The sequence below is a fragment of the Anarhichas minor genome, unplaced genomic scaffold, assembly GCF_050575085.1.
Source record: "Anarhichas minor isolate MPS153535 unplaced genomic scaffold, ASM5057508v1 ptg000071l, whole genome shotgun sequence".
NCBI lineage: Eukaryota > Metazoa > Chordata > Actinopteri > Perciformes > Anarhichadidae > Anarhichas > Anarhichas minor.
In genome coordinates, this window is record NW_027466517.1 from 5220651 (window position 1) to 5243699 (window position 23049).

The following is a 23049-nucleotide window of genomic DNA, read 5'->3' on the forward strand; positions in this document are numbered from 1 at the left end:
ATTCAATGAATTAAGTATTTGTGGCAGCAGGACAGTGTATATGGGATTCAATGTATGGTTCATGGTGATGAAGGACCATGACACCCAGTCAAATTATTTTAGTCAAAATGAATCTGAGAGCAATAAGATGTATGAGGACACACAGACATCACTTGGCTGTTCTCAGATCTGGATGGACTTGGTTGTCTGGAGGAGAACCTCGCCTTTAACACAAGGAAATTGACCATGTGCATTTTAGCAAAAAGAAAGTGCTCCGACCCTGTTGTTTTGTCTACATTGAAAGTGGGAATGTCACATTGTGTAGATTGACATCTGCTGCTTGTAATAACCTTACACCTACATTTTACCATATATCTGTAGAACATTAGAGACGGCAATCTGACAAATATGGATCGCTATTTATGTAGCAGCACTAATCAGTTAAGATCAGTTCTCCATTATGTTAGTTAGAATACTTATGGTGACTGGTCACAACGTGTTGGTATTTAATGTTTCATTATGTGTTCATAACAATATGATATCAGCTGTGTGAGTGGCCACTCAAGACGTGTGTTAGTACAATATTTCTTCAATCTATTACAACCCGGCTCAAAGGCTGCAACATAAAGGGAGACAAGACAAGTGTAAAAGCAATAAATACACATTTATTTAAGTAATACAAAAACTAAACTAAACCAACAAAACTAGGAAGCAGTTAAAGAAGAGGCAGCCGAATTCACGTTCAGATGGGTCTTTACAGCTGTCGCAGGCTCAGGTGTGGCTCATTAGTTGCCAATCAACATCCTGAAAGACAAAAAAGACAGCAAACAGGGAACAGACCGAGGGGTCGTCACAAACCAAGACAGGATCAGAGACTCATTTAGTTACACTAATACATCCCATCCAGTTATCTCTGACATGGACTATTGTGTAAAAAGCTATGCAATGCAAGTGTTACATAAATAGTGTGAAATATATATATACCATTTCACAGTTGTAAACATTGTAAATGTCACTGTTTATTTTTATCTTCAGATCTGAATGACATCAGCTGACAGGACGTAAACATGGAGCCAAGCGTTCAGAGTTCAGTTCAAAGTTCAGCCATTTCTTTCACTTTCAATATCAATGCTTGTGATGCAATCTTACAAACATCTTGGGACAATTATTGACTCAAAACTGAACTGTGAAGCAAATTGTGAAGCTGTGTGCCAAAAGCATAGACTGCATACAAAGATGAACATCATGACAGCTGGTGGTTGGCTGCACTATAAGTCATGAACCACGCCCCAACCCATGTTAGCAGATGGGACATGGGTCCTTATCATGATGTATGTTGAGGTGTTCGTTTTTCTGACCATTTGGGTTTTAATTAGTTATTTGATGCTATAAAAAGGGGGTGTGACATCATGATTGACAGCTGTGATTTTCTCTCATGAACAAGGTGTGGCCAAGCTTGGCTCGTGATTGGTTTTAGCGGGTGTGTGGGCAGGACTTCGACACCGTGGCTCCACCACAGATCACTCTCTGGATCTGACTCTCTGGCCCAATCCCAGTGTCCCCCCTAAACCCTCAAACCCTGAACCCTCAAGGACTTACTGACGTCACCTGGTAAGTGGGTGAGTGTGAGAGACTGTGAGGGCTTGAGATGGTGTAAATAGGAATGGGACAGCACTTTGCTGCAACATATCACGTTACCATGACAACGACAAAAAATAAGATGTATAATTGTGTGTATTTATTGTATACTTTGTACTCCCTGATGTGAAAGTCTTCAGGCTCTTTCCTCACAAGATGAGAGGTAACTTCATATAATCTATTTACTCGTTTTTGTCAAAATGGCTTCAATGACAAAATCAAATATTTGATGAATAAATAAATAAATATCTTCAGATTTCATGTTTATTTTTGTTCCATCTTCAATCCTTAATGTTTCTGGGTACATTTACTATGACACACGTGTGTCGTCCTCTTTGTTTACCTTTTTTTTTACGTCTCCATGCGTCCACTGGTTACATTGCAATGATTTGTGGGTAATTCCCTTAGGCTAAGTCAGCATCCTATGCTGACTTACGGAAAGGGTTCATAAAGGGCTCGAAATGTCTGCGAGAGACTCAAACACTCGATGATTTGACAGTGGGACAGAACTAAACCTTCACGGACTTCGCGGGAGCGCGCCTCAAAGTCTGTGAGTCCGTAAGGGGGGACATTGGGATTGGGCCTCTGGCATTCTGGCTCCAAATGACGTCAAAAGTGCAAGATGGAAGCCCCCGTACCCGGGATTTTTTGGCTTCACTTCTGTACAGTGGGAGGAAGTGGGAACACGTCTCTATACTTATCTATATATACATTCTACGGTAAAAAGGGGCCCCAGCATTTTTTTTGTTTAAGGAAAGCGTTCTATTCACACGTTGACAAAACCACGATGACCTTATTCTTACTCACCCTTTGCAGAGTGAATTTCAGCTTCTTCCCTTTGGGTGGTGGTTTTTAGTTTTGAACCTGTACAGTATAAAAGTTCCAGCAGCCACCACTCAGATGAACAAGTCGTGGGAAAGTTGCACAGATGTCATTGGATTCATCCTCAGGGCACTGTAGATATATGTACCAAATTTGGTGGAAATCCATACGGTTGTCGAGCTAAGCTGCTGCATGTTTAAAAACCTCCACCGTGCTTCAGTTGTCAAATGAAATATTGAGGTATATTGCTGATAGTGAGGTGTGGTCACTGCTTTTTTTGAAGGAAGTTTACAAAGTTTTCAAAGAATATGGGTATTATGCCAGTAGTTAGATAGACAGTGTGAAAAATAAGTAATTATAAAAGAAGAAAAAAGGTAAACTTTATCAGAATGGACATAGACTGACAGAAAAATAATTGACCTCTGCATTTAACCCATCCTCAGCAACAGGGAGCAACTTGGATCACAATGTCTCAATCAAAGAGACTTCACTTTGCAGACAGTCGGAGGCAGGGATCCAACCACTAACTTTGAGATTAAAGGACAATCTCCTTTATTCACTTAGTCACAGCCATCCTAAGCATCCAGACACAATGGCAGCCTTATCTCATCTCTATGGCAGACCCACAATCTGGAGCATTGAAGTCTTTATAACACACGTTTCTCCACTTTAAATTATGGTTTCGTTTGGGTGCAGTGGAAAGCAGATCAAATAGTTAGCACCAGTCACAGACAGAGAGAATACATTATGCTTTAAGTCGAACATTAATAGCTTGTTCTTTTCCCCTTGATGGAGAAGCAGAGCCTGACTGCAATGCTAATGATGCAGAGGCGCGACACACCTGAGGAGCCACTGATCACTGATAGAAGAAGAGAAATACACCAGGGCTGTTCATGACGCCTGCATTTCGTCACAAACTTCAAAATATGGAAAAGGCATTGACACTAGAGAAGTCAGTGGACTGCTCGGAGTGTGAATGGGGATCTGTTTGATCTCACTGGCATGTCGATCATGGATGTGGCACATTGTTTCCTGGTGTTGTTGACATTTTTAGACCAATGCTTTAAAGTAAAGACAAAAACACGGACAACTCTCTCAGATGGGACAACACCGTGGCAGTGACCTGCCAATCACTGTGTAGCCCCGCCCTAAAGCATCCCCTGCTTTATGGTCTGTTTGACTCTAAATGGACCATAAGTTACTAAATGAACATCATGCTGTATTGAAGAAGACTTGAAACTAGAGATTGAGACCATAAACTCATGTTTACAATGTTTACTGAGGGAATAAATCAAGAGTCATTTTCTCATAGACTTCTATACAACCAGAGGAGTCGCCCCTGCTGGTCAGTAGAGATAATGCACGTTTAACCCTGTTAATCATTTCTCCCAGTACGTCACCTGTCCAACAAGAACCATATAATACATAAATCTTATTTGATGACTCCTCTGGGTTTGTCAGACCACAGCTCTGTTCATATGGTCCCCACTTAGACTATCAGTCGGGCCTGAAGAGAGGGAAAATGAAACACTGAGTTGTTCAGGTCTTGACTGAAGACTGGAACTGAAGGATTGCTTTGATTGTACTGACTGGGATATATTGAAAGACTCTTGCTCTGACTTTGATGATCTCACAGACATAGTCTCTAGTTACGTCTCTTTTTGTGAAAATATGTAATAATTGCTCACAAAACATACTATTCTCCACAATAATAAGCCCTGGATTAGCAAAACGCTTAAATATGCTCTTTATCAGAAGAAGCTGTCTTATTATAATGGAGGACAATGAAATGAGGGAGGCACATGAACTTGCTAAAAGCTCAAATCAAGTCCAAAAGTAAAGTGAAGGATGCGTACTTAAGGATGCTAAGAAAGGAATCGTGTCCATTGTTGGGATGCAGAGTGTTTTATTTTGAGAAGCCTGATGCTGAATTGGCAGAAGAGTTAAACTAATTCTACTCCAGGTTTGATATCTACTGTATGATTTTAAAGATAATATTTCTAATTTTAGAAATGGGCCTGCAGGCTTAAATCTGATTCAAATGGATGAGCTAAATTCATGTGGCTCTTTTGGTCGTATTAAAGAGAGGTAAAGCCCTGGTCCTGATGGCATAGTGGGGGAATTATGGAAGTGTTGTGCTTGACAACTTCATATATTTTCCAGTCCTCCTTGGAACAACAGAAAGTTGCTAGCATGTAGGAGGAATCTGTTGTTGAGCCGGTGCAAAGGTTAAGTCTACTGAGGCACAGAATGATCGTCTTCCTGTCTCATGTGCCTCGCTATGAAAATATTGGAACATATTGTCAAATCTGACATTTTACAAACAGTGCATGACATGTTGAGGTTGGACCCCTTAGAGTTTGCCTCCAGGGCAAGGAGAGGGGTACTGAGGCACCTGGAGGGAAATAAGAACCATGCATGTCTTTTCCTAGCTTTTACTTGGATTCAGCCACTTTAATAACACCTCGTTTGAAGAGCCATACTTTCTTGACACAAGTCTTGTCTGGGAAATAGAGAACACAGAGAGGTGTTGGAGAGAGATCACATCTCTTCCATTCTCACTCTGCTTTTTCTCACTCCCACTTGTGCATGCTGAGCATCGCAGTCCATACGGTTCAATCTCCTCTTCAGCAGAGACAATGTTTTCAGCAAAGATCATGGTTTTAATTGAAATGAGTGTGATTGTTACGTAAAATAAGTGTAGGCAGGTGAAATTTGATATGACACCGGACACAAAACTATTTTTAGGGATCTTTATTTCTCGACTACCCTTAAAAGAGAGAGTAGTATTAAAGAAATTGGGGATGTTAAACTGGTGATAGTTTTAACAAAGATTTCCTGTACATTTAAAGTTACACTGTCGACACAAATCCTTCCTTCAAAACCTTACGAACCCTGGTCAGTAACCTGTACAGTGCATCAATCTAGTGCCCTAGATGCCAAAACGGGGAACGTAACACTGTCAATGCATAAAAAACTCTAGTGGTAACTCTTCCGTTAGTACAAAAAGAAAAGAAAACAAACAATACCACACAGTTAACTCTGAGGCCATGTCCACACTACTCCGTTTTTACTCCGTATTTGCTACGTTTACACTGAGCAGCCACACTACGCCGGAGTTTTGGAGCACCCTAAACGGAGGGATCTGAAAACTCCGGCGAGGTTGGAGGTGTTTGAGAACTCCGGGGTTGCGTTTGCGTGTGGACGGTCGGATACGGATGTGCTTAGAAAATATTACGCCCACACCCGTGTTCGCTACTGGATTGGTTCTTGGCAACCATGACGTCTCCGTCCCTGATTCGTCACACTCACTATCACATGACCCGTACCCGGAAGAAAACAAACTGGGCTACCAGCGATTCATTTCAACATGGATAACTAATTGCAAGCGTTGCTGCTAGCACAACAGCTAGCAGCAGCTATGCAGTAAAAGTCTGCATTTCTGTGGAGGAAGCAGCTGTTATTGGAATGATTAGCGAGCGGTGTGACCGGCATCAGCCCTATGGAGCAGCTGGTTGTTTTTAGATTCTAATGAGAAGACATGCTGCTCTAACGTTTTACTTCTTCCGTTTGGTAGCCTTGAGAGACCTTAGTCTGTAAGTATGTATTTATGGAGCATGAAAATATGTACGTAGATATATTCTATTCGCGTGTTTAGTATAACATTTGTGTTGTATTAAATGCTAATCGCGGTTAGCATTTCTCCATTGGCGGTAATGTTAAAATTAGCTTAGAAGCTAGCTAGGCGGACATGTTACATGCTGGCTATATCATGGATTGTTGTTTTGTATTCATGTAATGTGTATAGGGACAGTTCGTAAAGCCATATTTCATATTGTGCTTCCACAGTTTTACAAATAAAGATTCACACTGAAGTCTTGAAACTCTTCTATGGATTCCATGGTCTTTATTTCACGGATCTACTGTTAGCGATCTGCTAAGCTTTCCTGCACGAAGGAAGAGCAGAATAGAGTGAGAGACGTGTGTTGACCACATGTATGGACCCATATTCTAGTAAACGTTTACGTGTAAGTGTTGATTTTAAAGTAAATTTGATGTGAGAGAGATAGACCCGCACCGCTGTAATGCTAATCGCGGTTAGCATTTCTCCATTGGCGGTAATGTTAAAATTAGCTTAGAAGCTAGCTAGGCGGACATGACGTTCAGAGCTACTAGTGAGAACAGACATCAACAACACGGAGGAAACGAGTGAGAGACCACATTGATGGACCCATAATCTAGTAAACGTTTATGTGTAAGTGTTGATGTTAAAGTAAATTTGGAGAGAGAGAGACAGAGCGAGTATTTATTTTTTTTTTTAACTAAGCAAGCAATTCACTTCCTGTTTACACCGTCACGCGCATGCCCAGTGTAGTTAATGGTCACGTGCTGTCCGCCTTCGACGGCTGCCGTGTGGACGCAGATCAACTCGAGAATGATGCTGAAACTCCCGTGTGGACGGAGATCGTTTCTATTTGACAAATCTGCATCCAAGGAGAAACGGAGTAGTGTGGACAGGGTATGTAATTAAGAACATGAAACATTTGGTCCATTAACAAAGAGAATATAGATATACTGTATAGTATCTCAATATACTCACAACGTCTTATCTTTGTGCTAGCTCAAATGTACATTTGGCGGCCACACACACCAATCCCATACTACATAGCACTACACAAGCTAAAATAAACATTATTTTCGGTACAGTACACACACATTAAATGTTCTTAAACATGAAGGATATAACAGAATGCATCGAATGTATGTAGGATGCTAAACGTTATTAGCCTTGTAGTTCTCTCCTGAACGCTCAGCACATGTTGATAACATCTGTAACCATCGGACCAATTAAATCACCATCGGCGCATTTAGAGTCCAACAATACATTTCCTGACTTCTATACACACATATTAATGTACATCTTTCGATCATTTTGTACAGAAATAACATTTAGAACATATTTACTCACGGAAAACAACTAACGCTCCACCAGGTTTGCCGCTCGAAAAGTAGGATTTCACTTCCTGCTTCGCTCATTACGTCCCACTAGCTTTCTCTGGAGTACAACGCCCTCTAGTGGCTTTAGTGGCAACATCATTTTCCCCACTAGCTACATAAGAATGCAGCATTAGTTTAGTGTAAGTTATGTATCAAAAGTCGGTAAAATAGTTCATCGTTGACTTGGTTTCACACAGAAAATGAACAGCTGTCTCCGAGGTGAAAGTCTTGTGTTTGTTTGTTCCAACCATCCACCTTTTCCTCCTCCACAGAGGACTGTCTCTCTAATATATACAATGTCAGCTGCTCTGACCAGGTCATGGCCGTTTGGCCTTGATGGCCCTATGCCCATAGGACATAGTGGCCTTGATGCCCCGCCCACTCTGCCCCAGCTGATTTCACCATTTTCTCCTCTGCCTCTTTTCTTCCAATACAGTTTTTACAGTTTTTATCGTCTGTCTGCTAGCGTCTCTTTTCCTTGCGGACTTCATTGTAGCAATGTAGCGGGACTGGAGGTTGCTGCGGTTCGGAGACGGCGGCGGCCCGGACTGGAGGTCGCTGCGGTTCGGAGACGGCGGCGGCCCGGACTGGAGGTCGCTGCGGTTCGGAGACGGCGGCGGCCCGGACTGGAGGTCGCTGCGGTTCGGAGACGGCGGCGGCCCGGACTGGAGGTCGCTGCGGTTCGGAGACGGCGGCGGCCCGGACTGGAGGTCGCTGCGGTTCGAAGACGGCGGCGGCCCGGACTGGAGGTCGCTGCGGTTCGAAGACGGCGGCGGCCCGGACTGGGGATAGCTGCTGCTCCGAGGCGACAGCTGGAGTCGGCTGGATCGCCGACCGGACACGGGGAGGTGGAGTCGGTCGGACCGCCGACAGGACACGGGGAGCTGGAGTTAGCTGCGGCCCAGCGGGAGCGGGGAATCGCTGCGGCCCAGCGGGAGCGGGGGATCGCTGCGGCCCAGCGGGGATGGAAGTCTGACCCTTCTTTCTCTGTCTCCTACAAGTGTTGAGCTGGCAGTCCATCAGGTCGCGGTTCGCCTTCTGGACACTCCGAGGCCCACCAAAGGCCAGGCGGGTTCCCATGAACTGCTCATACCACTCAGGGAGACGGCACTCCAACCCATGGTCTGCTGAGTCCATTGTGGGCCAGATCATTCTGTCACGGGGCATGATGAGGACTCAAGCGCAGACAGTCAGAGTAGGGGAAAAAAGGTCTTTAATAGCTCACAAACAAAAACAGGTAATCCAAGGACAAGACAAAAGACGAGGGGGAAAATCCGGCAGGACAAGGCAGGGCAGACAGACTGGGAAACCGGGAACAGGATGAGCAAAACGGGCGGGTAGGTAGGAAACAAACACAATGATCTGGCAGTGAGTGAGTGAAAGACAGGGGTTTAAATAGTGACTAGGCAGAGTGAACAGGTGAGAGTAATGAGCTGATGAGGTGAGTGTGACTGGCAGGTGCACTGAATGAACTGATTAGGTGAGTGAGGAGCTACAGAAAGAAACAGACACAAAACACACAGGGCAAAGCCTGATCGTGACACTACTTGTCTTCTCAATGGAGCTCGGACGGATCGGTGCTAGGCTATGCTAACATTGTAGCAGCTCCACCAACAGTCAGAATAACGTCATGTAAACACGGCAGCGTCTATTCATTGTTTGTACCATATGGTTTACACACACACATTTATACACATAGTTTGGTCCGGTCTCTATTGATATGAGGTATCGTAGAGCTCTGGGTGAACACAGACGGCTACAGTATTTATTTCCTGATTCAACAACGGCAGGAAGTCAGTGATGACGGGGAGCAACTCAACGCTGATAGGCTATCGCGCCGGGGCGTAACGCGAATATTTCGCCGAAGTTAAAAAATTTCAACTCACGCGTTTGGGGCGATGGTCCATCGCGCCGCAAATTCGCGTCCATCGTGCCGCGCCATCGCAAATTCGCGCCACGCCAGTCTCATCGCGTCTGTGCATAGACTTTGTATGTAATCTACTCACGCGAATAATTCGCGGCGCGTTTGGTGTGAACGCAGCATAAGGAGAGAGGCCTGATGTCCTCTAGGTAGACTTTGCAGATTAAAGTGAATGGGGACAATATTGTTGATTGTCATAGTCTTCAACCAATCAGATCTAGTTTGACATGTTGGGCGTATTCTTTGACGTGCCAGTAGCACTGAGGTAGCCTTCTAAGTAGCTACGTCTGCATTAACGAGCGCCGTGATTGGTCAGTGGACCAGCGTGACTTTTGTCAAACAGAAAGCTAGCTAGCAGATCTTAGTATTTACTAAGAGTTCAGGTTGAAACATATGTAAGAGAAGATATGACATTTTTAGGGTTTTGCTTGGTGTAGATTCTTTTTTTTTTTACCTAGCTGTGTTTTTTTAACACTCAATGGCTGAAGGAGGTGAAACGGATTTGGGAGTTGCTGACAACGCCTTTCTGGAGAAGGCTATTTCCAGAAAAACTGGACATCGTATCAAAGGGTCGGTCAACCCCACAGCTAGCAGCCCTGACCCAGTATGGAAAAGGATTTGTACGAACGGTATTTCTGGCTGACAGCGGCGGAGAAGCGTTGCACATTTTATGGCTAAGAATGCGTTTCATTTGCAACTGAGCTCTTGGTGTTTGGAGCTGTTTGGAGCTACACTATGCTAATGTGGAGTCTAAGACAAAGGATGAGAGACTGCCAGGCTGCAGGACCCTTGCCGCTGTAGACTTCCTACTGCGCACACGCACCAAGAATGAGCTGGATCCGGTTCAAAATCAAAACAGAATTTAATGTACGACACAAAGTTAACACTTGCAATCTAAATCAACTATATAGTAATGTTCTTAAGAGCAGAGACCACCTGCACGCTTCCTCCTCACAGTCCAGCGCGGCCAGTTATGTCACGGGGCATGATGAGGACTCAAACGCAGACAGTCAGGTGTAGTGGGAAAAAAAGGTTTTTAATGAACCAAAAACAGGGAATCCAGGGACAAGACAAAAGACGAGGGGGAAAATCCGGCAGGAAAAGGCAGAACAGGCAGACTGGAAAACCGGGAACAGGATGAGCAAAACGGGCGGGTTGGACTACGGGCGGGTTGGCGAGAGACTGGGAACCAGGAGGGGGTCGGAACTCGAGAGACTGGGAACCAGGAGGGGGTCGGAACTCGAGAGACTGGGAACCAGGAGGGGGTCGGAACTCGAGAGACTGGGAACCAGGAGGGGGTCGGAACTCGAGAGACTGGGAACCAGGAGGGGGTCGGAACTCGAGAGACTGGGAACCAGGAGGGGGTCGGAACTCGAGAGACTGGGAACCAGGAGGGGAACGGAACTCGAGAGACTGGGAACCAGGAGGGGAACGGAACTCGAGAGACTGGGAACCAGGAGGGGAACGGAACTCGAGAGACTGGGAACCAGGAGGGGAACTGCACTCGAGAGACTGGGAACCAGGAGGGGAACTGCACTCGAGAGACTGGGAACCAGGAGGGGAACTGCACTCGAGAGACTGGAGATCGGACGGGGAACAGGGCTCCAGGGGCTGGAGATCAGACGGGGAACAGGGCTCCAGGGGCTGGAGATCAGACGGGGAACAGGGCTCCAGGGGCTGGAGATCAGACGGGGAACAGGGCTCCAGGGGCTGGAGATCAGACGGGGAACAGGGCTCCAGGGGCTGGAGATCAGACGGGGAACAGGGCTCCAGGGGCTGGAGATCAGACGGGGAACAGGTCTCCAGGGGCTGGAGATCAGACGGGGAACAGGTCTCCAGGGGCTGGAGATGAGGCTCCGGGCAACCGGAGTCCATAGACTGGGGCTCAGGGGGATAGACTGATGACCCAGCGGGGTAAAGGGCTGGAGGTCATTGCAGCGCGGAGGCGGCAGCGGCCGGGACTGGAGGTCGCTGCGGTTCGGAGACGGCGGCGGCCGGGACTGGAGGTCGCTGCGGTTCGGCGGCGGCTGGGACTGGAGGTCGCTGCGGTTCGGAGACGGCAGCGGCCAGGACTGGAGGTCGCTGCGGTTCGGCGACGGCCGGGACTGGAGGTCGCTGCGGTTCGGAGACGGCCGGGACTGGAGGTCGCTGCGGTTCGGAGACGGCCGGGACTGGAGGTCGCTGCGGTTCGGAGACGGCGGCGGCCGGGACTGGAGGTCGCTGCGGTTCGGAGACGGCGGCGGCCCGGACTGGGGATAGCTGCTGCTCCGAGGCGACAGCTGGAGTCGGCTGGATCGCCGACCGGACACAGGGAGCTGGAGTCGGTCGAACCGCCGACCTGACACGGGGAGCTGGAGTCGGCTGCGGCCCAGCGGGAGCGGGGAATAACTGCAGCCCAGCGGGAGAGGGAGTCTGGCCCTTCCTCTGCCTCTGTCTCCTTCGAGGTTTGACCGGGATGTCCATTAGGTCACGGTCTGCCTTCTGGACACCTCGAGGTTCTCCAAAGGCCAGATGGGTTCCCATGAATTGTTCATACCAGTCGGGGAGACGACACTCCATACTGTGGTCTGCTGAGTCCATCTTTGGCCAGATCATTCTGTCACGGGGCATGATGAGGACTCAAACGCAGACAGTCAGGTGTAGTGGAAAAAAAAAGGTTTTTAATGAACCAAAAACAGGGAATCCAGGGACAAGACAAAAGACGAGGGGGAAAATCCGGCAGGAAAAGGCAGAACAGGCAGACTGGAAAACCGGGAACAGGACGAGCAAAACGGGCGGGTTGGACGGGAAACAAACAATGATCTGGCAGTGAGTGAGTGAAAGACAGAGGTTTAAATAGTGACTAGGCAGAGTGAACAGGTGAGACTAATGAGCTGATGAGGTGAGTGTGACTGGCAGGTGCACTGAATGAACTGATTAGGTGAGTGAGGAGCTACAGAAAGAAACAAAGACACAGAACACACAGGGCAAAGCCTGATCGTGACAAGTTAGCTGAAAATAAGGAGCGGAAGTAGTCTGGCAATACTCTGTAGAACATTGTCTTTTATATCCCCTGACAGTCGTAAAAGTGTCCGAAACTGTCCTAAAACGTCTGAATGATCCTCCGTGTCATTCAGTGATTGGCTCCATTTGAATTCTGTCCCCTCCCTGGATCGATCCTGGAGCAAAACATCTTGGCTCCACCTCTCCGTCGTGGTCAGCTTGGCATTTGACCGTCCCACTGTCCTCTGCTGCATCTCTCCTTATTTGGTATCACTGCTTCACCTCTCTGCTGCCTGTCTGTAAAGTCTCACTCAGAATATCCCTATCTGACCCTCAAGACTTATTCCTACAGTGTTTTAATACCTACAGTGTTTTAATATCTACAGTGAATATACTTCTATGGTTTAATACATTCAATGAGTAAAATACTGTAACATCTAATATCCTCTATAAGTAAGAATATTGTAAACATAATACATTCCATAAGTAAATATTTTGTGACTTAGCATATGTTGACATGTTATTATTGTGACACTTTAATTCACCACAAGGGGTGCTATTAATCCTACTAATAATACTGAAATCCTTCACACTAACCAAGGCAGCTACACGACAGGACACGCACAAGCTACGTGCTTTTGAAAACTTTTGGAGAAACCTGAGTGGATCTACAACTCAACGAACACGTTCACAGGAGGACTCCGGCTGGAACTGAACCCCACCGATGTTCTGAACAACCGCGTCATTAAACTCTTTGTTAACAAAGAAAGGAGGATGGACTTTGTCTTTAAGTGAACAGCAGCTTTGGTTAGTGAAGTGCTTTTGTGTTTTAACCTCTGCAGTAGCGTTACTACTGTGTTCATTTGTCTATGGTGTCGTTTTTATGAATAGTATGAATGGCTCGTGCTCTAGCGCTGCTGTGTTGCTGGATTGATTTGTCATGCTTGACATTTTATGTTGTCATATAAATATATATGACTGGTTCTCGTCATTGTGTTAATTACATTGATTCTGACTTGTCCGTTAATGACGAAGCATCCTGTCATCGCGGGGTTATTTCGGACATTTGATTCTCTGTTTGAATCAGTAGGGAGCAGCTAACTGCTGTTGTTTCCCCGCTAAGCTAGTTTAGCTTAGCCTCTCTAAACACATGCGGGGCCTCAGCTGTTTTTTGTTATTGTTCCAGGTTCAAAAGGTCACACAGCCCGTTGTCTGTTATGTGAGCGCAGTCCACCGAAAACATTATATTTCCCACAATTTAAGCTTCTGCATTTTCCAAATGCACTAGTATTATTCAAACGTATTGTTCGGTTCGAAAGCCTCGTACCGTATTAATACGAATACGTGTATTATAACATCCCTAGAAACAAATAACCGTAGCTCAGTAGGACAGCACAGAAGGCCCAGGTATAAAATGCACGGCCCGCCACTGGTTTTAAATATAGTTTTGTGTCGATTTTTGACTGAGATGGAAATATTTTGGGTTTTACACTAACATCCTTTTTATACATGTAACAGACTGACAGATGTTCATTGTCATGATGATTTCATTTGTGAGCGCATTACAGATACATTTTGCAAACCAAAATAGCTAGTGAGAGCTAGCGAAAGCTAGCTTTAGCGTATAGTCTACCTTGCCGCCGTGCCGGGCCTAGCTCCTCTCCAAAATGCCAAACTTCAAAATGAGTACACAAACTAATGGGTTACGTCATGGTGACTATACGTTGACTTCTAAAAACAGTCTATGGTTGGACTACTTTTTGGCACAAAGCAGAGCCAGTAAAGATTACTTCCAAATTGTTTTTCCTGTTCAGAAAACTTTTTTCTTTTCTTTTAATAACATCATCATTTTATCTGGTTAGCTCGCTTAGATAATGTATATCTGTGAAAGAACATTCCTTTTTCAACAGGATGTAACACGGTCTATAAGAAATGTGGTCTTTATTTTAAATCAAGCACCTCTCTGTATCAAATCTCAGTCTTACATGCATTATTAAGTTTGAAATAATGGATTATGTCTAAAATACAAAAAAAAACAAGGTGACAAAATTCATATCGTAAATGCCTTATCATAATAAATCAATATATACATTACAATGACAGATTGTACAATATACAGACTTGATACATTCTATAATATGCTTACAGCAGAATGCAGTACAACAGAAATATTTCTTTACAAAGATACACTATTTTTCATTTAGCATAGGATAAGCAAAATGTACAGCATGTCAAGAGGAGCGTATTTCTTCACAATCAGACTAATATTAATGTATATGACTTTTAATAGAGTTCTGCCTTCTGTAACAGTTGGTAACCCATTTACAGTCAAACTATCTATCTGTTGGTCTATCTGTCCAACCATCCAGCTATTGCACCTATCCATCACTGCATCATCCATCCATCCATCCATATACATATCCGTCTATGCATCATCCATTCAATTTCTAATTGCTTATCAAAGCTGATTTGTTTTAAAAGACTGATCCCAGTTACTTACCGTAGTTTTCTCACAGAGTAACTCAGCATTACACTCTGACATGTGTTCAGTCATCATGTATTCATATATACAGGTGAATATTCAGCCTTTTGATATCCTTTTTTTCTTTCCATTTCCAACGAGTTACAGAGTAAATGTCAATCAACCTTCCTGTGACGTGACGTTCCATCCATCTGCAGATACAGATTTGTCAGTGAACAGTCCACAGAACTCCATCCGTCAGTAGAAATGCCAGATAATGGCAAAAAGCCTCGAAGGGAGAATGGTGTCCCACAATACAGCAGTCATTCAGAAAATGGTCTCTACCCCCAAAAAATATGCAACATTATTTTAACACTGACTTTTATTTACAATGACCAAAGTGTCCTCCTTGGATGAACCCTCAGTGTACAGCGCTATTGTACTCTCTGAGAAGGTGAAACCTATACAGCTGATGTTAGGAAACAGCCCAAGCGCTGCTTGCTAAAAAAAACATTTCCCTGATAAATCCCTTGTAGCAAATAGCCAGTTCTCTGACTTTACTTTGCTGATTTCAGCCATCCGACTTACTGTAGCGACGCTCATAAATTGCTAACAAATGCTAATATCTCGGTAAAACCACCGGTGTACAGCACTGTTGCTAAGCTGATCAAAACGACCCGGTGCTCAGATTCTACAATCAGTCTGGTCTCAAGCATGAGTCTGAACACTGCTAGTCTAAGCCAGTGTAAATGAGCTTACTCATATCTAGCTTTCTGATCGCCTGGTTAGCATCTTAACTGAGTTATTGTACATGAAGTGTTTTCATGCACACAAATCAGAAACACAATGCCTGAATATGTCCGGCCCGGAGATACCGTAGCAGCTGGCATGCGGCGACTCAAAGAGTGTGACACGTTCTCAGAAAGCCTGCTAGTAAAAATCCCATTGTAGAGATGAGTCCAAATAGCATAACATGTCACAGAGATAAATCTGTTTCCTGAAGCCCATTCATCTAAAGAAGAGATGTGCTGCAGTAATGAAGCATTACTGCAGCACATCTCTGCTTCATTTCCATCAGACGCCATTTGGCTTCTTCTGTCTGCTATTCACTTTGCATGTATAATGAATAAACACATTATGATTGATTTCTCAAATGAATTCTGTGCTGGAAAATAACTTAGCTGATAAAGGAAATTATTTTAGAATTAGATTTTTTCAATGGTTGCACCCCTGACCCCTGTTTTCTTAAAGCTGCACCAATCAATTCACATTGTAAATGAACAATGAGTCAAAGGACTTTGTGTAATGTGAAAGGTGTGGCTTGTAATGACAAAACAACAAAGAAGTCACTCAGCTCTGTAGTTACGCTCAGCTCTATGAATCTTTATCCCCTCTTTTAGCTTTTTCTGGAGGTTATACGTCCTGCACTAACTTTTTGTGAGTCGTCAGCCTTGTTTCTGGACACAGCAGGAAGCTGGTTCGGGTAAACAAGCGACCCTACACAAGCTGCACACAGTACCTTGCTTGCCTTACAAATGTAGCCACTAGCTGGTCTGGACACAGAAAATATACTCAGATATATTTCTCAAAAGTTGGTGAAGGCCAAACGCTAGAAGAAGAGTTGAGCCTCGTTTATACTCCGGACACCACAGATGGAGAGCAGTTCTGCTTATACTGTTCGCTTGGAGGCCGCGTGCCACATAAGGGCAGCAGACCGCTACGCTACCACTTTTAGCGTAGTAGCCGTATGGACAAGTCTGGACAAGTCCGCAATGCGTACACCCTCTGATGAGGAAATTCATGTCACATCCGAGCAAACCCTAGCCCACTGCGGATGCAGAAAGTATCAGTGTTACATTCCTATAGGATCTATATTGTTGTGTTTGCTATATATGAATATTCATCCATGCATTATAGCAAATATAATAAGTATTCTGTCACGGGAAGCACATCTTAGACCCCCTCCCAGAAACTGTTCTGTTCGACCACTTCGCCAAAATTGACACAACCTGTGACTGTTCATTGATGCCCAGCATGAGAGGATCTCTAACCCATAAAACACATATATTAAAAGGTTTCTGTCCAAAACAAGACATTGCATGTGTATAACATCTGTGAGGACATAATTCAAGTTATTTCCAGAGAGATTAAACCATATGTAAAATATGTTTTTGGGTTATAGATTAAAATATGAAAGGGAGATATCTCTCAACCGCAATTTACACAGATAATTTGCAAGTCTACAGGTTGTGAAAACGGGCATGTTGTGATAATGCATCTGATTTAATGTAATGATATCATGCGGGGCCAATAAAGGCAAGTAAGACAACTTGTAGGTTCCCCAGGAGGCAGCAGCTACTGGGAAGTGTCTGTAGTTTGAACCTGAAAAGTCCAAGTGGCTGCAGCGGGGCAGCAGAGGCAGAACCTGGTCTCAAAGAGTTTTACTTCAGCGCAGCAAAGCAGGGCCTGCTCACAACCTGCTCACAACCAAGCACATGGAATTTATCCCTTTCCCCAAGTTATCCAAGTCAGAAAAGGGAGTTGAGTTTTCCGGTATTCAGCCCAACCACTCTGGAAGAGCATTTTCTACAGTACATATTCTAAATTCATCCGACTTTGGATGTAAAGTTCACTGTCCACATCCATGCAGTCTTCAGTTCTCCACGGACCGATGACAGCTGGGACTCCCTTCAATCAAAAGTCTTATATGGCTTTTCCCACTGTGGCAATCAGCCTTAAGATTCCAGCTTTTTCCAGAGGCTTCACTGAGAAGCTTCAATGTGTCAGTCATGAAAAACTATAGTTGAAAAACAATAACAGGCCATATTGGTAGTCCTAATGAGGACCTACAAGTAGAAAGCTAATATTCATTGATATTAAAAGTCCAGTTTAGGAAATTACAGTTGAAAAATTCTCTTTGTGATCCAACGAAAATGTTTTTAGTCCAACGTGATGAACAAAAGTCAGCCATGTTTATCTGCTGTCCTGAGACACATCTCCCCACGTACTGGCTTCGTTGTCGTCCGAGTCAGAGAGTGCTGCTGTACACAGATCACTGAAGATATCTGGGGAAAAACAAGACGGACTCAAGTCAGCTCCAACTTTAAATACAATGTGACATCTTTTATTATATACAGTAATATACAAATCAAGCATGGGGAAATGTGGACAAGCTGTGGCATTCAAACACAGTGTCTAAGGGGTTGCACAGCCAGGACTGCAGTGCCGATAAAACACACCAAACAATGCAGCTTTCATAGGAGGGTAAAAGAAGGTGAGAACAGTGAGGTGTTCAATATCTGCAACAATATCAGCCAGTAGAGTGCATAAAGAATTATAGGGAAGGTAGACATGGGCAATCAACACAGACAAGTGAAGAGGGCCTTTTGGAAACGGGCCCCACTTAAATACTAAAGACGAACTGCTCGAGCGTGGAGTTCTGTCCTCGTCAAGTACGAGAAAGAACTCCAAAACAGAAGAAGAGCGAGATAAAAGGACGAGGAAAGAAGGGCAAGTGATGAGAGGGAAGGGTTATTTGTTTTGAAGAGGGGCGGACAGAGCTCCGTAACAAAACAAGCAAGGCCGTAACAAACACTTCACGGACCGGCCCTCAAGCCGCCATGAAAGGGAGGAGATGGTGGAGAGATGGATGGAGGACAGAGGGGAGGACATTGAAGCGAGAGAACAGAGCACAAAGCACAAAGCACAGGAGTGGCTGTCCGGTAGGAAAAAGTATATTTTGTGCCATAAAACCATGAACTTCAGCATATAAACACGGGAGCCCCCTGTAAATATATTAGTGTTTATACAATCGATTGATTTTGCTTCTGGGCTCTTGGTTGCTCATGGCATCAGTAATTATTTGACAATGATATGACACAATACCTCAGCTGCCATAAAAAAAATGTTGACATGGTACGTTTCTGCAAACTACCGATACGTTGAATGTGGATTGTGGTTTCTGAACCAAGAATATGTTTTTTAAATCACGTATTGTATTGTATCACGCTTGGTTAGGTCAAGGCGGCAAAACTTAGTTAAGATTAGAAAGAAACATGGTTTCTGTTCAAATAGTCATGTACAACACACAATAACAACGTAACAATGTACAATAACAACGGAATGGAACAACCATAAAATTGTAATGCAACAACATAACTAGCCTAACAGCATAACTACTATAAATAAATAACAACCGACTTTCTTATGTAACGTTAGCTAACAAGCGCAACGTTAACGAAACAAAACTAAACTAAACGTTGGGTTTCACACTGGACATGAACGGTGGTCACCTGGGTAAGAGTCCTGTATTTGTTTGCCCACCCTTAGTGGACTTTCTTGCTCTAAATACTTGTTATTATACCATCTAACTCTCAATAACAGCTGCTCCACGTCACTTTTCCTGCCTCGATGCAAAAATGTCCAGATAAAAAAGAAGCATCCACATTCTACGTATCCTTGGTTTGTGTAAACATACAATGCCGACTTTTTTCCAAAGCGACTGGGCTGCTATTTGACAATGATATGACAAAAAATATCTTTGAGCACACAATTTTTAAAAAGTGAGGAAACAAGACATTCTAATGACCGTTAGAGTGTCAGACAATCTACTGAAATAATAAATCTTGGGCTCAAAATATACTTCTTTCTTCCTACGTTCACTTCCAGCATCAATAGTGCAGAGAGAGTGAGGCCTCCTGAGGAGAGTGCAGCAGGGGGAATGTGCTGCAATCAGTGACATGCTCTGCTTATCCAACTCAACAAGCCAAAGCTCGTCCACCCCCGTCCGCTCCAACGGTCCCTCTCTCCCAGAGCAGCGGCCGCCCAAGCCCTCCCAATCCCCCCCGACCCAACTGCCATGTGAGAGAGTGAGAGAGCAACTGACGGAGTTGGAGTGAAGGAGCGGAGGGAGGAGTGGGTGGGAGAGTGAGAGTGTTACAGCAAGGCTGCCAGTGGTTAGTCAGAAGTAGCAGTGGTACTTAATGAGTGACCTCCTTCAGATGCTGTCTGCAGTATACTGGACGGGACCCGCCCTGTCTCCTCTGTTAAAACGTTCTTCACTAGCCTACAACATGACACACAATGCAGGGCAGGGTCTTCACTGGCTGACAGGACCAAAGTCAACAACAACAGTTACACTTTGTTTTATTTGGGAATTGCTTTATAACAGGAAATGTTTAACTAAAGTAACTTTTTGTTTTAAATAACACAAATAAAGTTCTGACAACATAACTTCCATATAGTGCAAGTCTTGATGGGACTGCTCTCTAGAGAGCCTTTAGACAGAACATCCTGACAGCCCATAGAGAGGAGGAAGCTCTGCAGTAGACCTATGTGACTGACTAACATCTCGTCCTGCAACACAGAATGCATTTCCTTCTGGGATGTAAACAGAGTGAACACTGGTGCACCAGAGGTCACACAAGGTCAAACACAAGCGCATGTATTTCACACCAAGAGAACAAAATGAAACTTTGTTGCATTTTATTTCTGGTCCGGTTCCTGTTCACAGTGACTTTTTACAAAGGAAGGAGGAGTAAACATGAAGCTGTACAGACGGACAGGTAACTCTTTGATTGGACAGTTTTGCCGTCTGTCATCCTGCACCATCAGGGCACACACTGGGAGAAGTTCATGCAGCACTTTAATGCTTCTGATGTGTATATTTATGATGACATGATTATAATCAGTCAGTCTTGATTAGTACTATTAGACTTCAAATGGTTGACAACAGGTAGACAGGACAAAAAGGAGGCGTTGTACAGTAATGATTCAGCCTTTTACACGTTTTAATGGAGTTAACATGAAGTCAGATAAGCACAGCAGTTCAACAGCTAAATAGGGACAAATGCTAATGGTAAATAAGGCATTCATAAATAAATGGAAAAATACATACATTTAATAATGAGTAATTCAACTTGAAAATACATTTAAAAATGTAAAAATATAATACGTTTAAAAAATGTCATGATTTTATATATTTATATAACAACAAAGTTCATGAAAATGAACAAATAAGTAAATAAAACCGAAAGCTAAATGGAAGAGTAGTTAAATATTAATACGAAGGTAAAGAGGTAAAACAATTTATGTCACATAATATCAATTACTTAATGCCTACATGTATTTATAATCATCATATTTGATACAATTAATGGCATAGCAATTTATTAGTCGAGTGATTTATTTATTTATTTTTTAATTGATCAATCTATCTATCTATTTACATATTTTGAAGTTCAAACATATTGGAAATGGTTATGATTTTCTTCTCCCTAATGTGCAAAACAAAACAGAGTGAAGTACTCTCGTCTTTATTCTGCTCACGCTGTCACCAGGACGCTACCTCCAGCTCTGAGAGGTGAAGCGATGCAGAAGAGCCTTCAACTACACTTGTACTGGACATGAGGAAAGTTAACTGTGACATTTTGCTCACCTTTAAATGTCTTATTCAACGTTCAGTTGTACTTAGCTCCACCCTCTAGTGTTACTTCTGGTTGCAAAAAAACAAAATGGCGACGGCCAAAATGGCAAACATGCGGTTTCAAAATGGCAGTCCACCAACCAATGGGTGACTACGTCCACTTCTTATATACAGTCTATGACTGTGACGTGTGTTGACAGGATGAGGCGCACATGTGCTAATGTGTTTAAATATACACAGGGCCAGGACTGTGTGTGTGCTGTGGTGTGAAATGAACACGTGCATCTGGAGAAGGTGCCCCACACTCTTGGGAGGGGTTAGTTACTGCTTGTTCAGCAGTGTAAAGCCAATCCATAAACACAAAAAGTATGCACCTAAATCCACGAAGACATACACCAGTGCATGAACACACAGCGTACAAGAGGGTGTACAGGAAACACACTGCAGCTACAGTCCGTCAATCACATTCTGTGCACATTAACTTTGATCCAACAACAAAGCTCAAGAAAAAAGGGAGAACTTATGAATTCTTTATATTCCTCAAGTGAGGATGAGAGATGAGTGTGAGTGAGGGAGACCTTTTAGCGGAGAAAACCGTAGATGCAGACGACAGGAGACGGTTTTAAGGGCTGAAATATGAATGAGCTGATGAAAAATGAACATATTCAAAGCAAGTCGAGCTTTATCTTAAAGAGTATTAGTCACTTCCAAATGCAGGGAGCCTGCGTTAGACCAAAACCCTTTCAGCGGTGGATTGGAGAGAGTTCCTCCATAAAGGCAGTGGGCTCTGTGTTCCTGGAGAAGACCATAGATGATGGTGGTTTGGTGAACGAAACACAAATCTATTATTCATCTCTAGCCATGTTGTTTTCAGTCGCCCCCCTCCCCCTGATGGTAGATTATTAGTCAGGCTTTCTGTTGTTGTACCTCCCACTGCTCCGTGATGGTAATGTTATAGTGAATGAAATTATAGTTCCAAACGAATCCTTGTAGAGAGAGAACAGGGCAGCAGGGCCTGGCTGATTAATGCGCACCAAACTCAAGACATACTTTTAACATGGGAGGCCATGGTATGGGTAATGACTACAGATAGCATGGCAAAACTACATCGTATCATCAACACAAATGCTGCCTTTGTGAAGCCCGATGTTCAGAGAGGATGGAGTCAATATCCGAGGCTTATGGTGTTGTTGTACTGCACTGCATCATATTATAAGGTTCATCCGTCCATTCTCTATGTCCCTTAGTGCTCTTCAGGGTCATGCAGTAGGCTAAATGTGCAGTGTGGAGAGGTTACAGGGTGCTGGCCTGTATATCAGGATGATACTATTTTCATTACCTGAGAAATTCAAACATGTTCTACACCACAGGTTTTACAATGTTGTCTAAATACAAGCTGGCATACAAGAACTTTATAAAAAAAATGATATTTGATTTAACCTCTGATCAAAGAATAAGTAGACATGCTTCAGAATCTGACAAGACAGTTTCTATCCTACGATAAAATGAAGTGGTGCGTGAGGGGATTTCGTAGCGTGGCTCAAGCACTTTAACCAGATTTTGAAATCCTTTTGTTTTCCACAACAGAGTAGGGCCTCATGTCTGCAGCCATAAAGACCCCAATATATTTGGTAAGAGCTTTGGTCTGATTCTGCCACAAACGGTTTCTTAATAATGATAAGTTGTTGTTGTTGTTGTTGTTGTGCCTTGGACCCCGTTGCTGACAGACCGGGATGGTGGCGCTTCATATGTGTGGACATGCCCGATGTATGGCCGTTGTCGTGTATCTTTCTCATTGAACAACGCCTACATACTGTAACGCTT

The 23049-nt window shown here is 43.9% G+C and overlaps 1 protein-coding gene across 1 annotated transcript in view; it reads right to left on the reverse strand.

Moving 5' to 3' along the window:
- Nucleotides 1-17774: 17774 nt before the first annotated feature.
- Nucleotides 17775-23049, reverse strand: part of mcf2l2 (MCF.2 cell line derived transforming sequence-like 2) — a 145721-nt gene continuing 140446 nt past the window's right edge. Inside the window, exons 34-35 of the mRNA XM_076079152.1 lie at nt 19793-19866; nt 17775-17866 (exon numbers count right to left, since the gene is read on the reverse strand). Of these exons, the coding sequence (XP_075935267.1) occupies nt 17775-17866; nt 19793-19866 (166 nt within the window). The remainder of the gene's footprint in view (nt 17867-19792; nt 19867-23049) is intronic.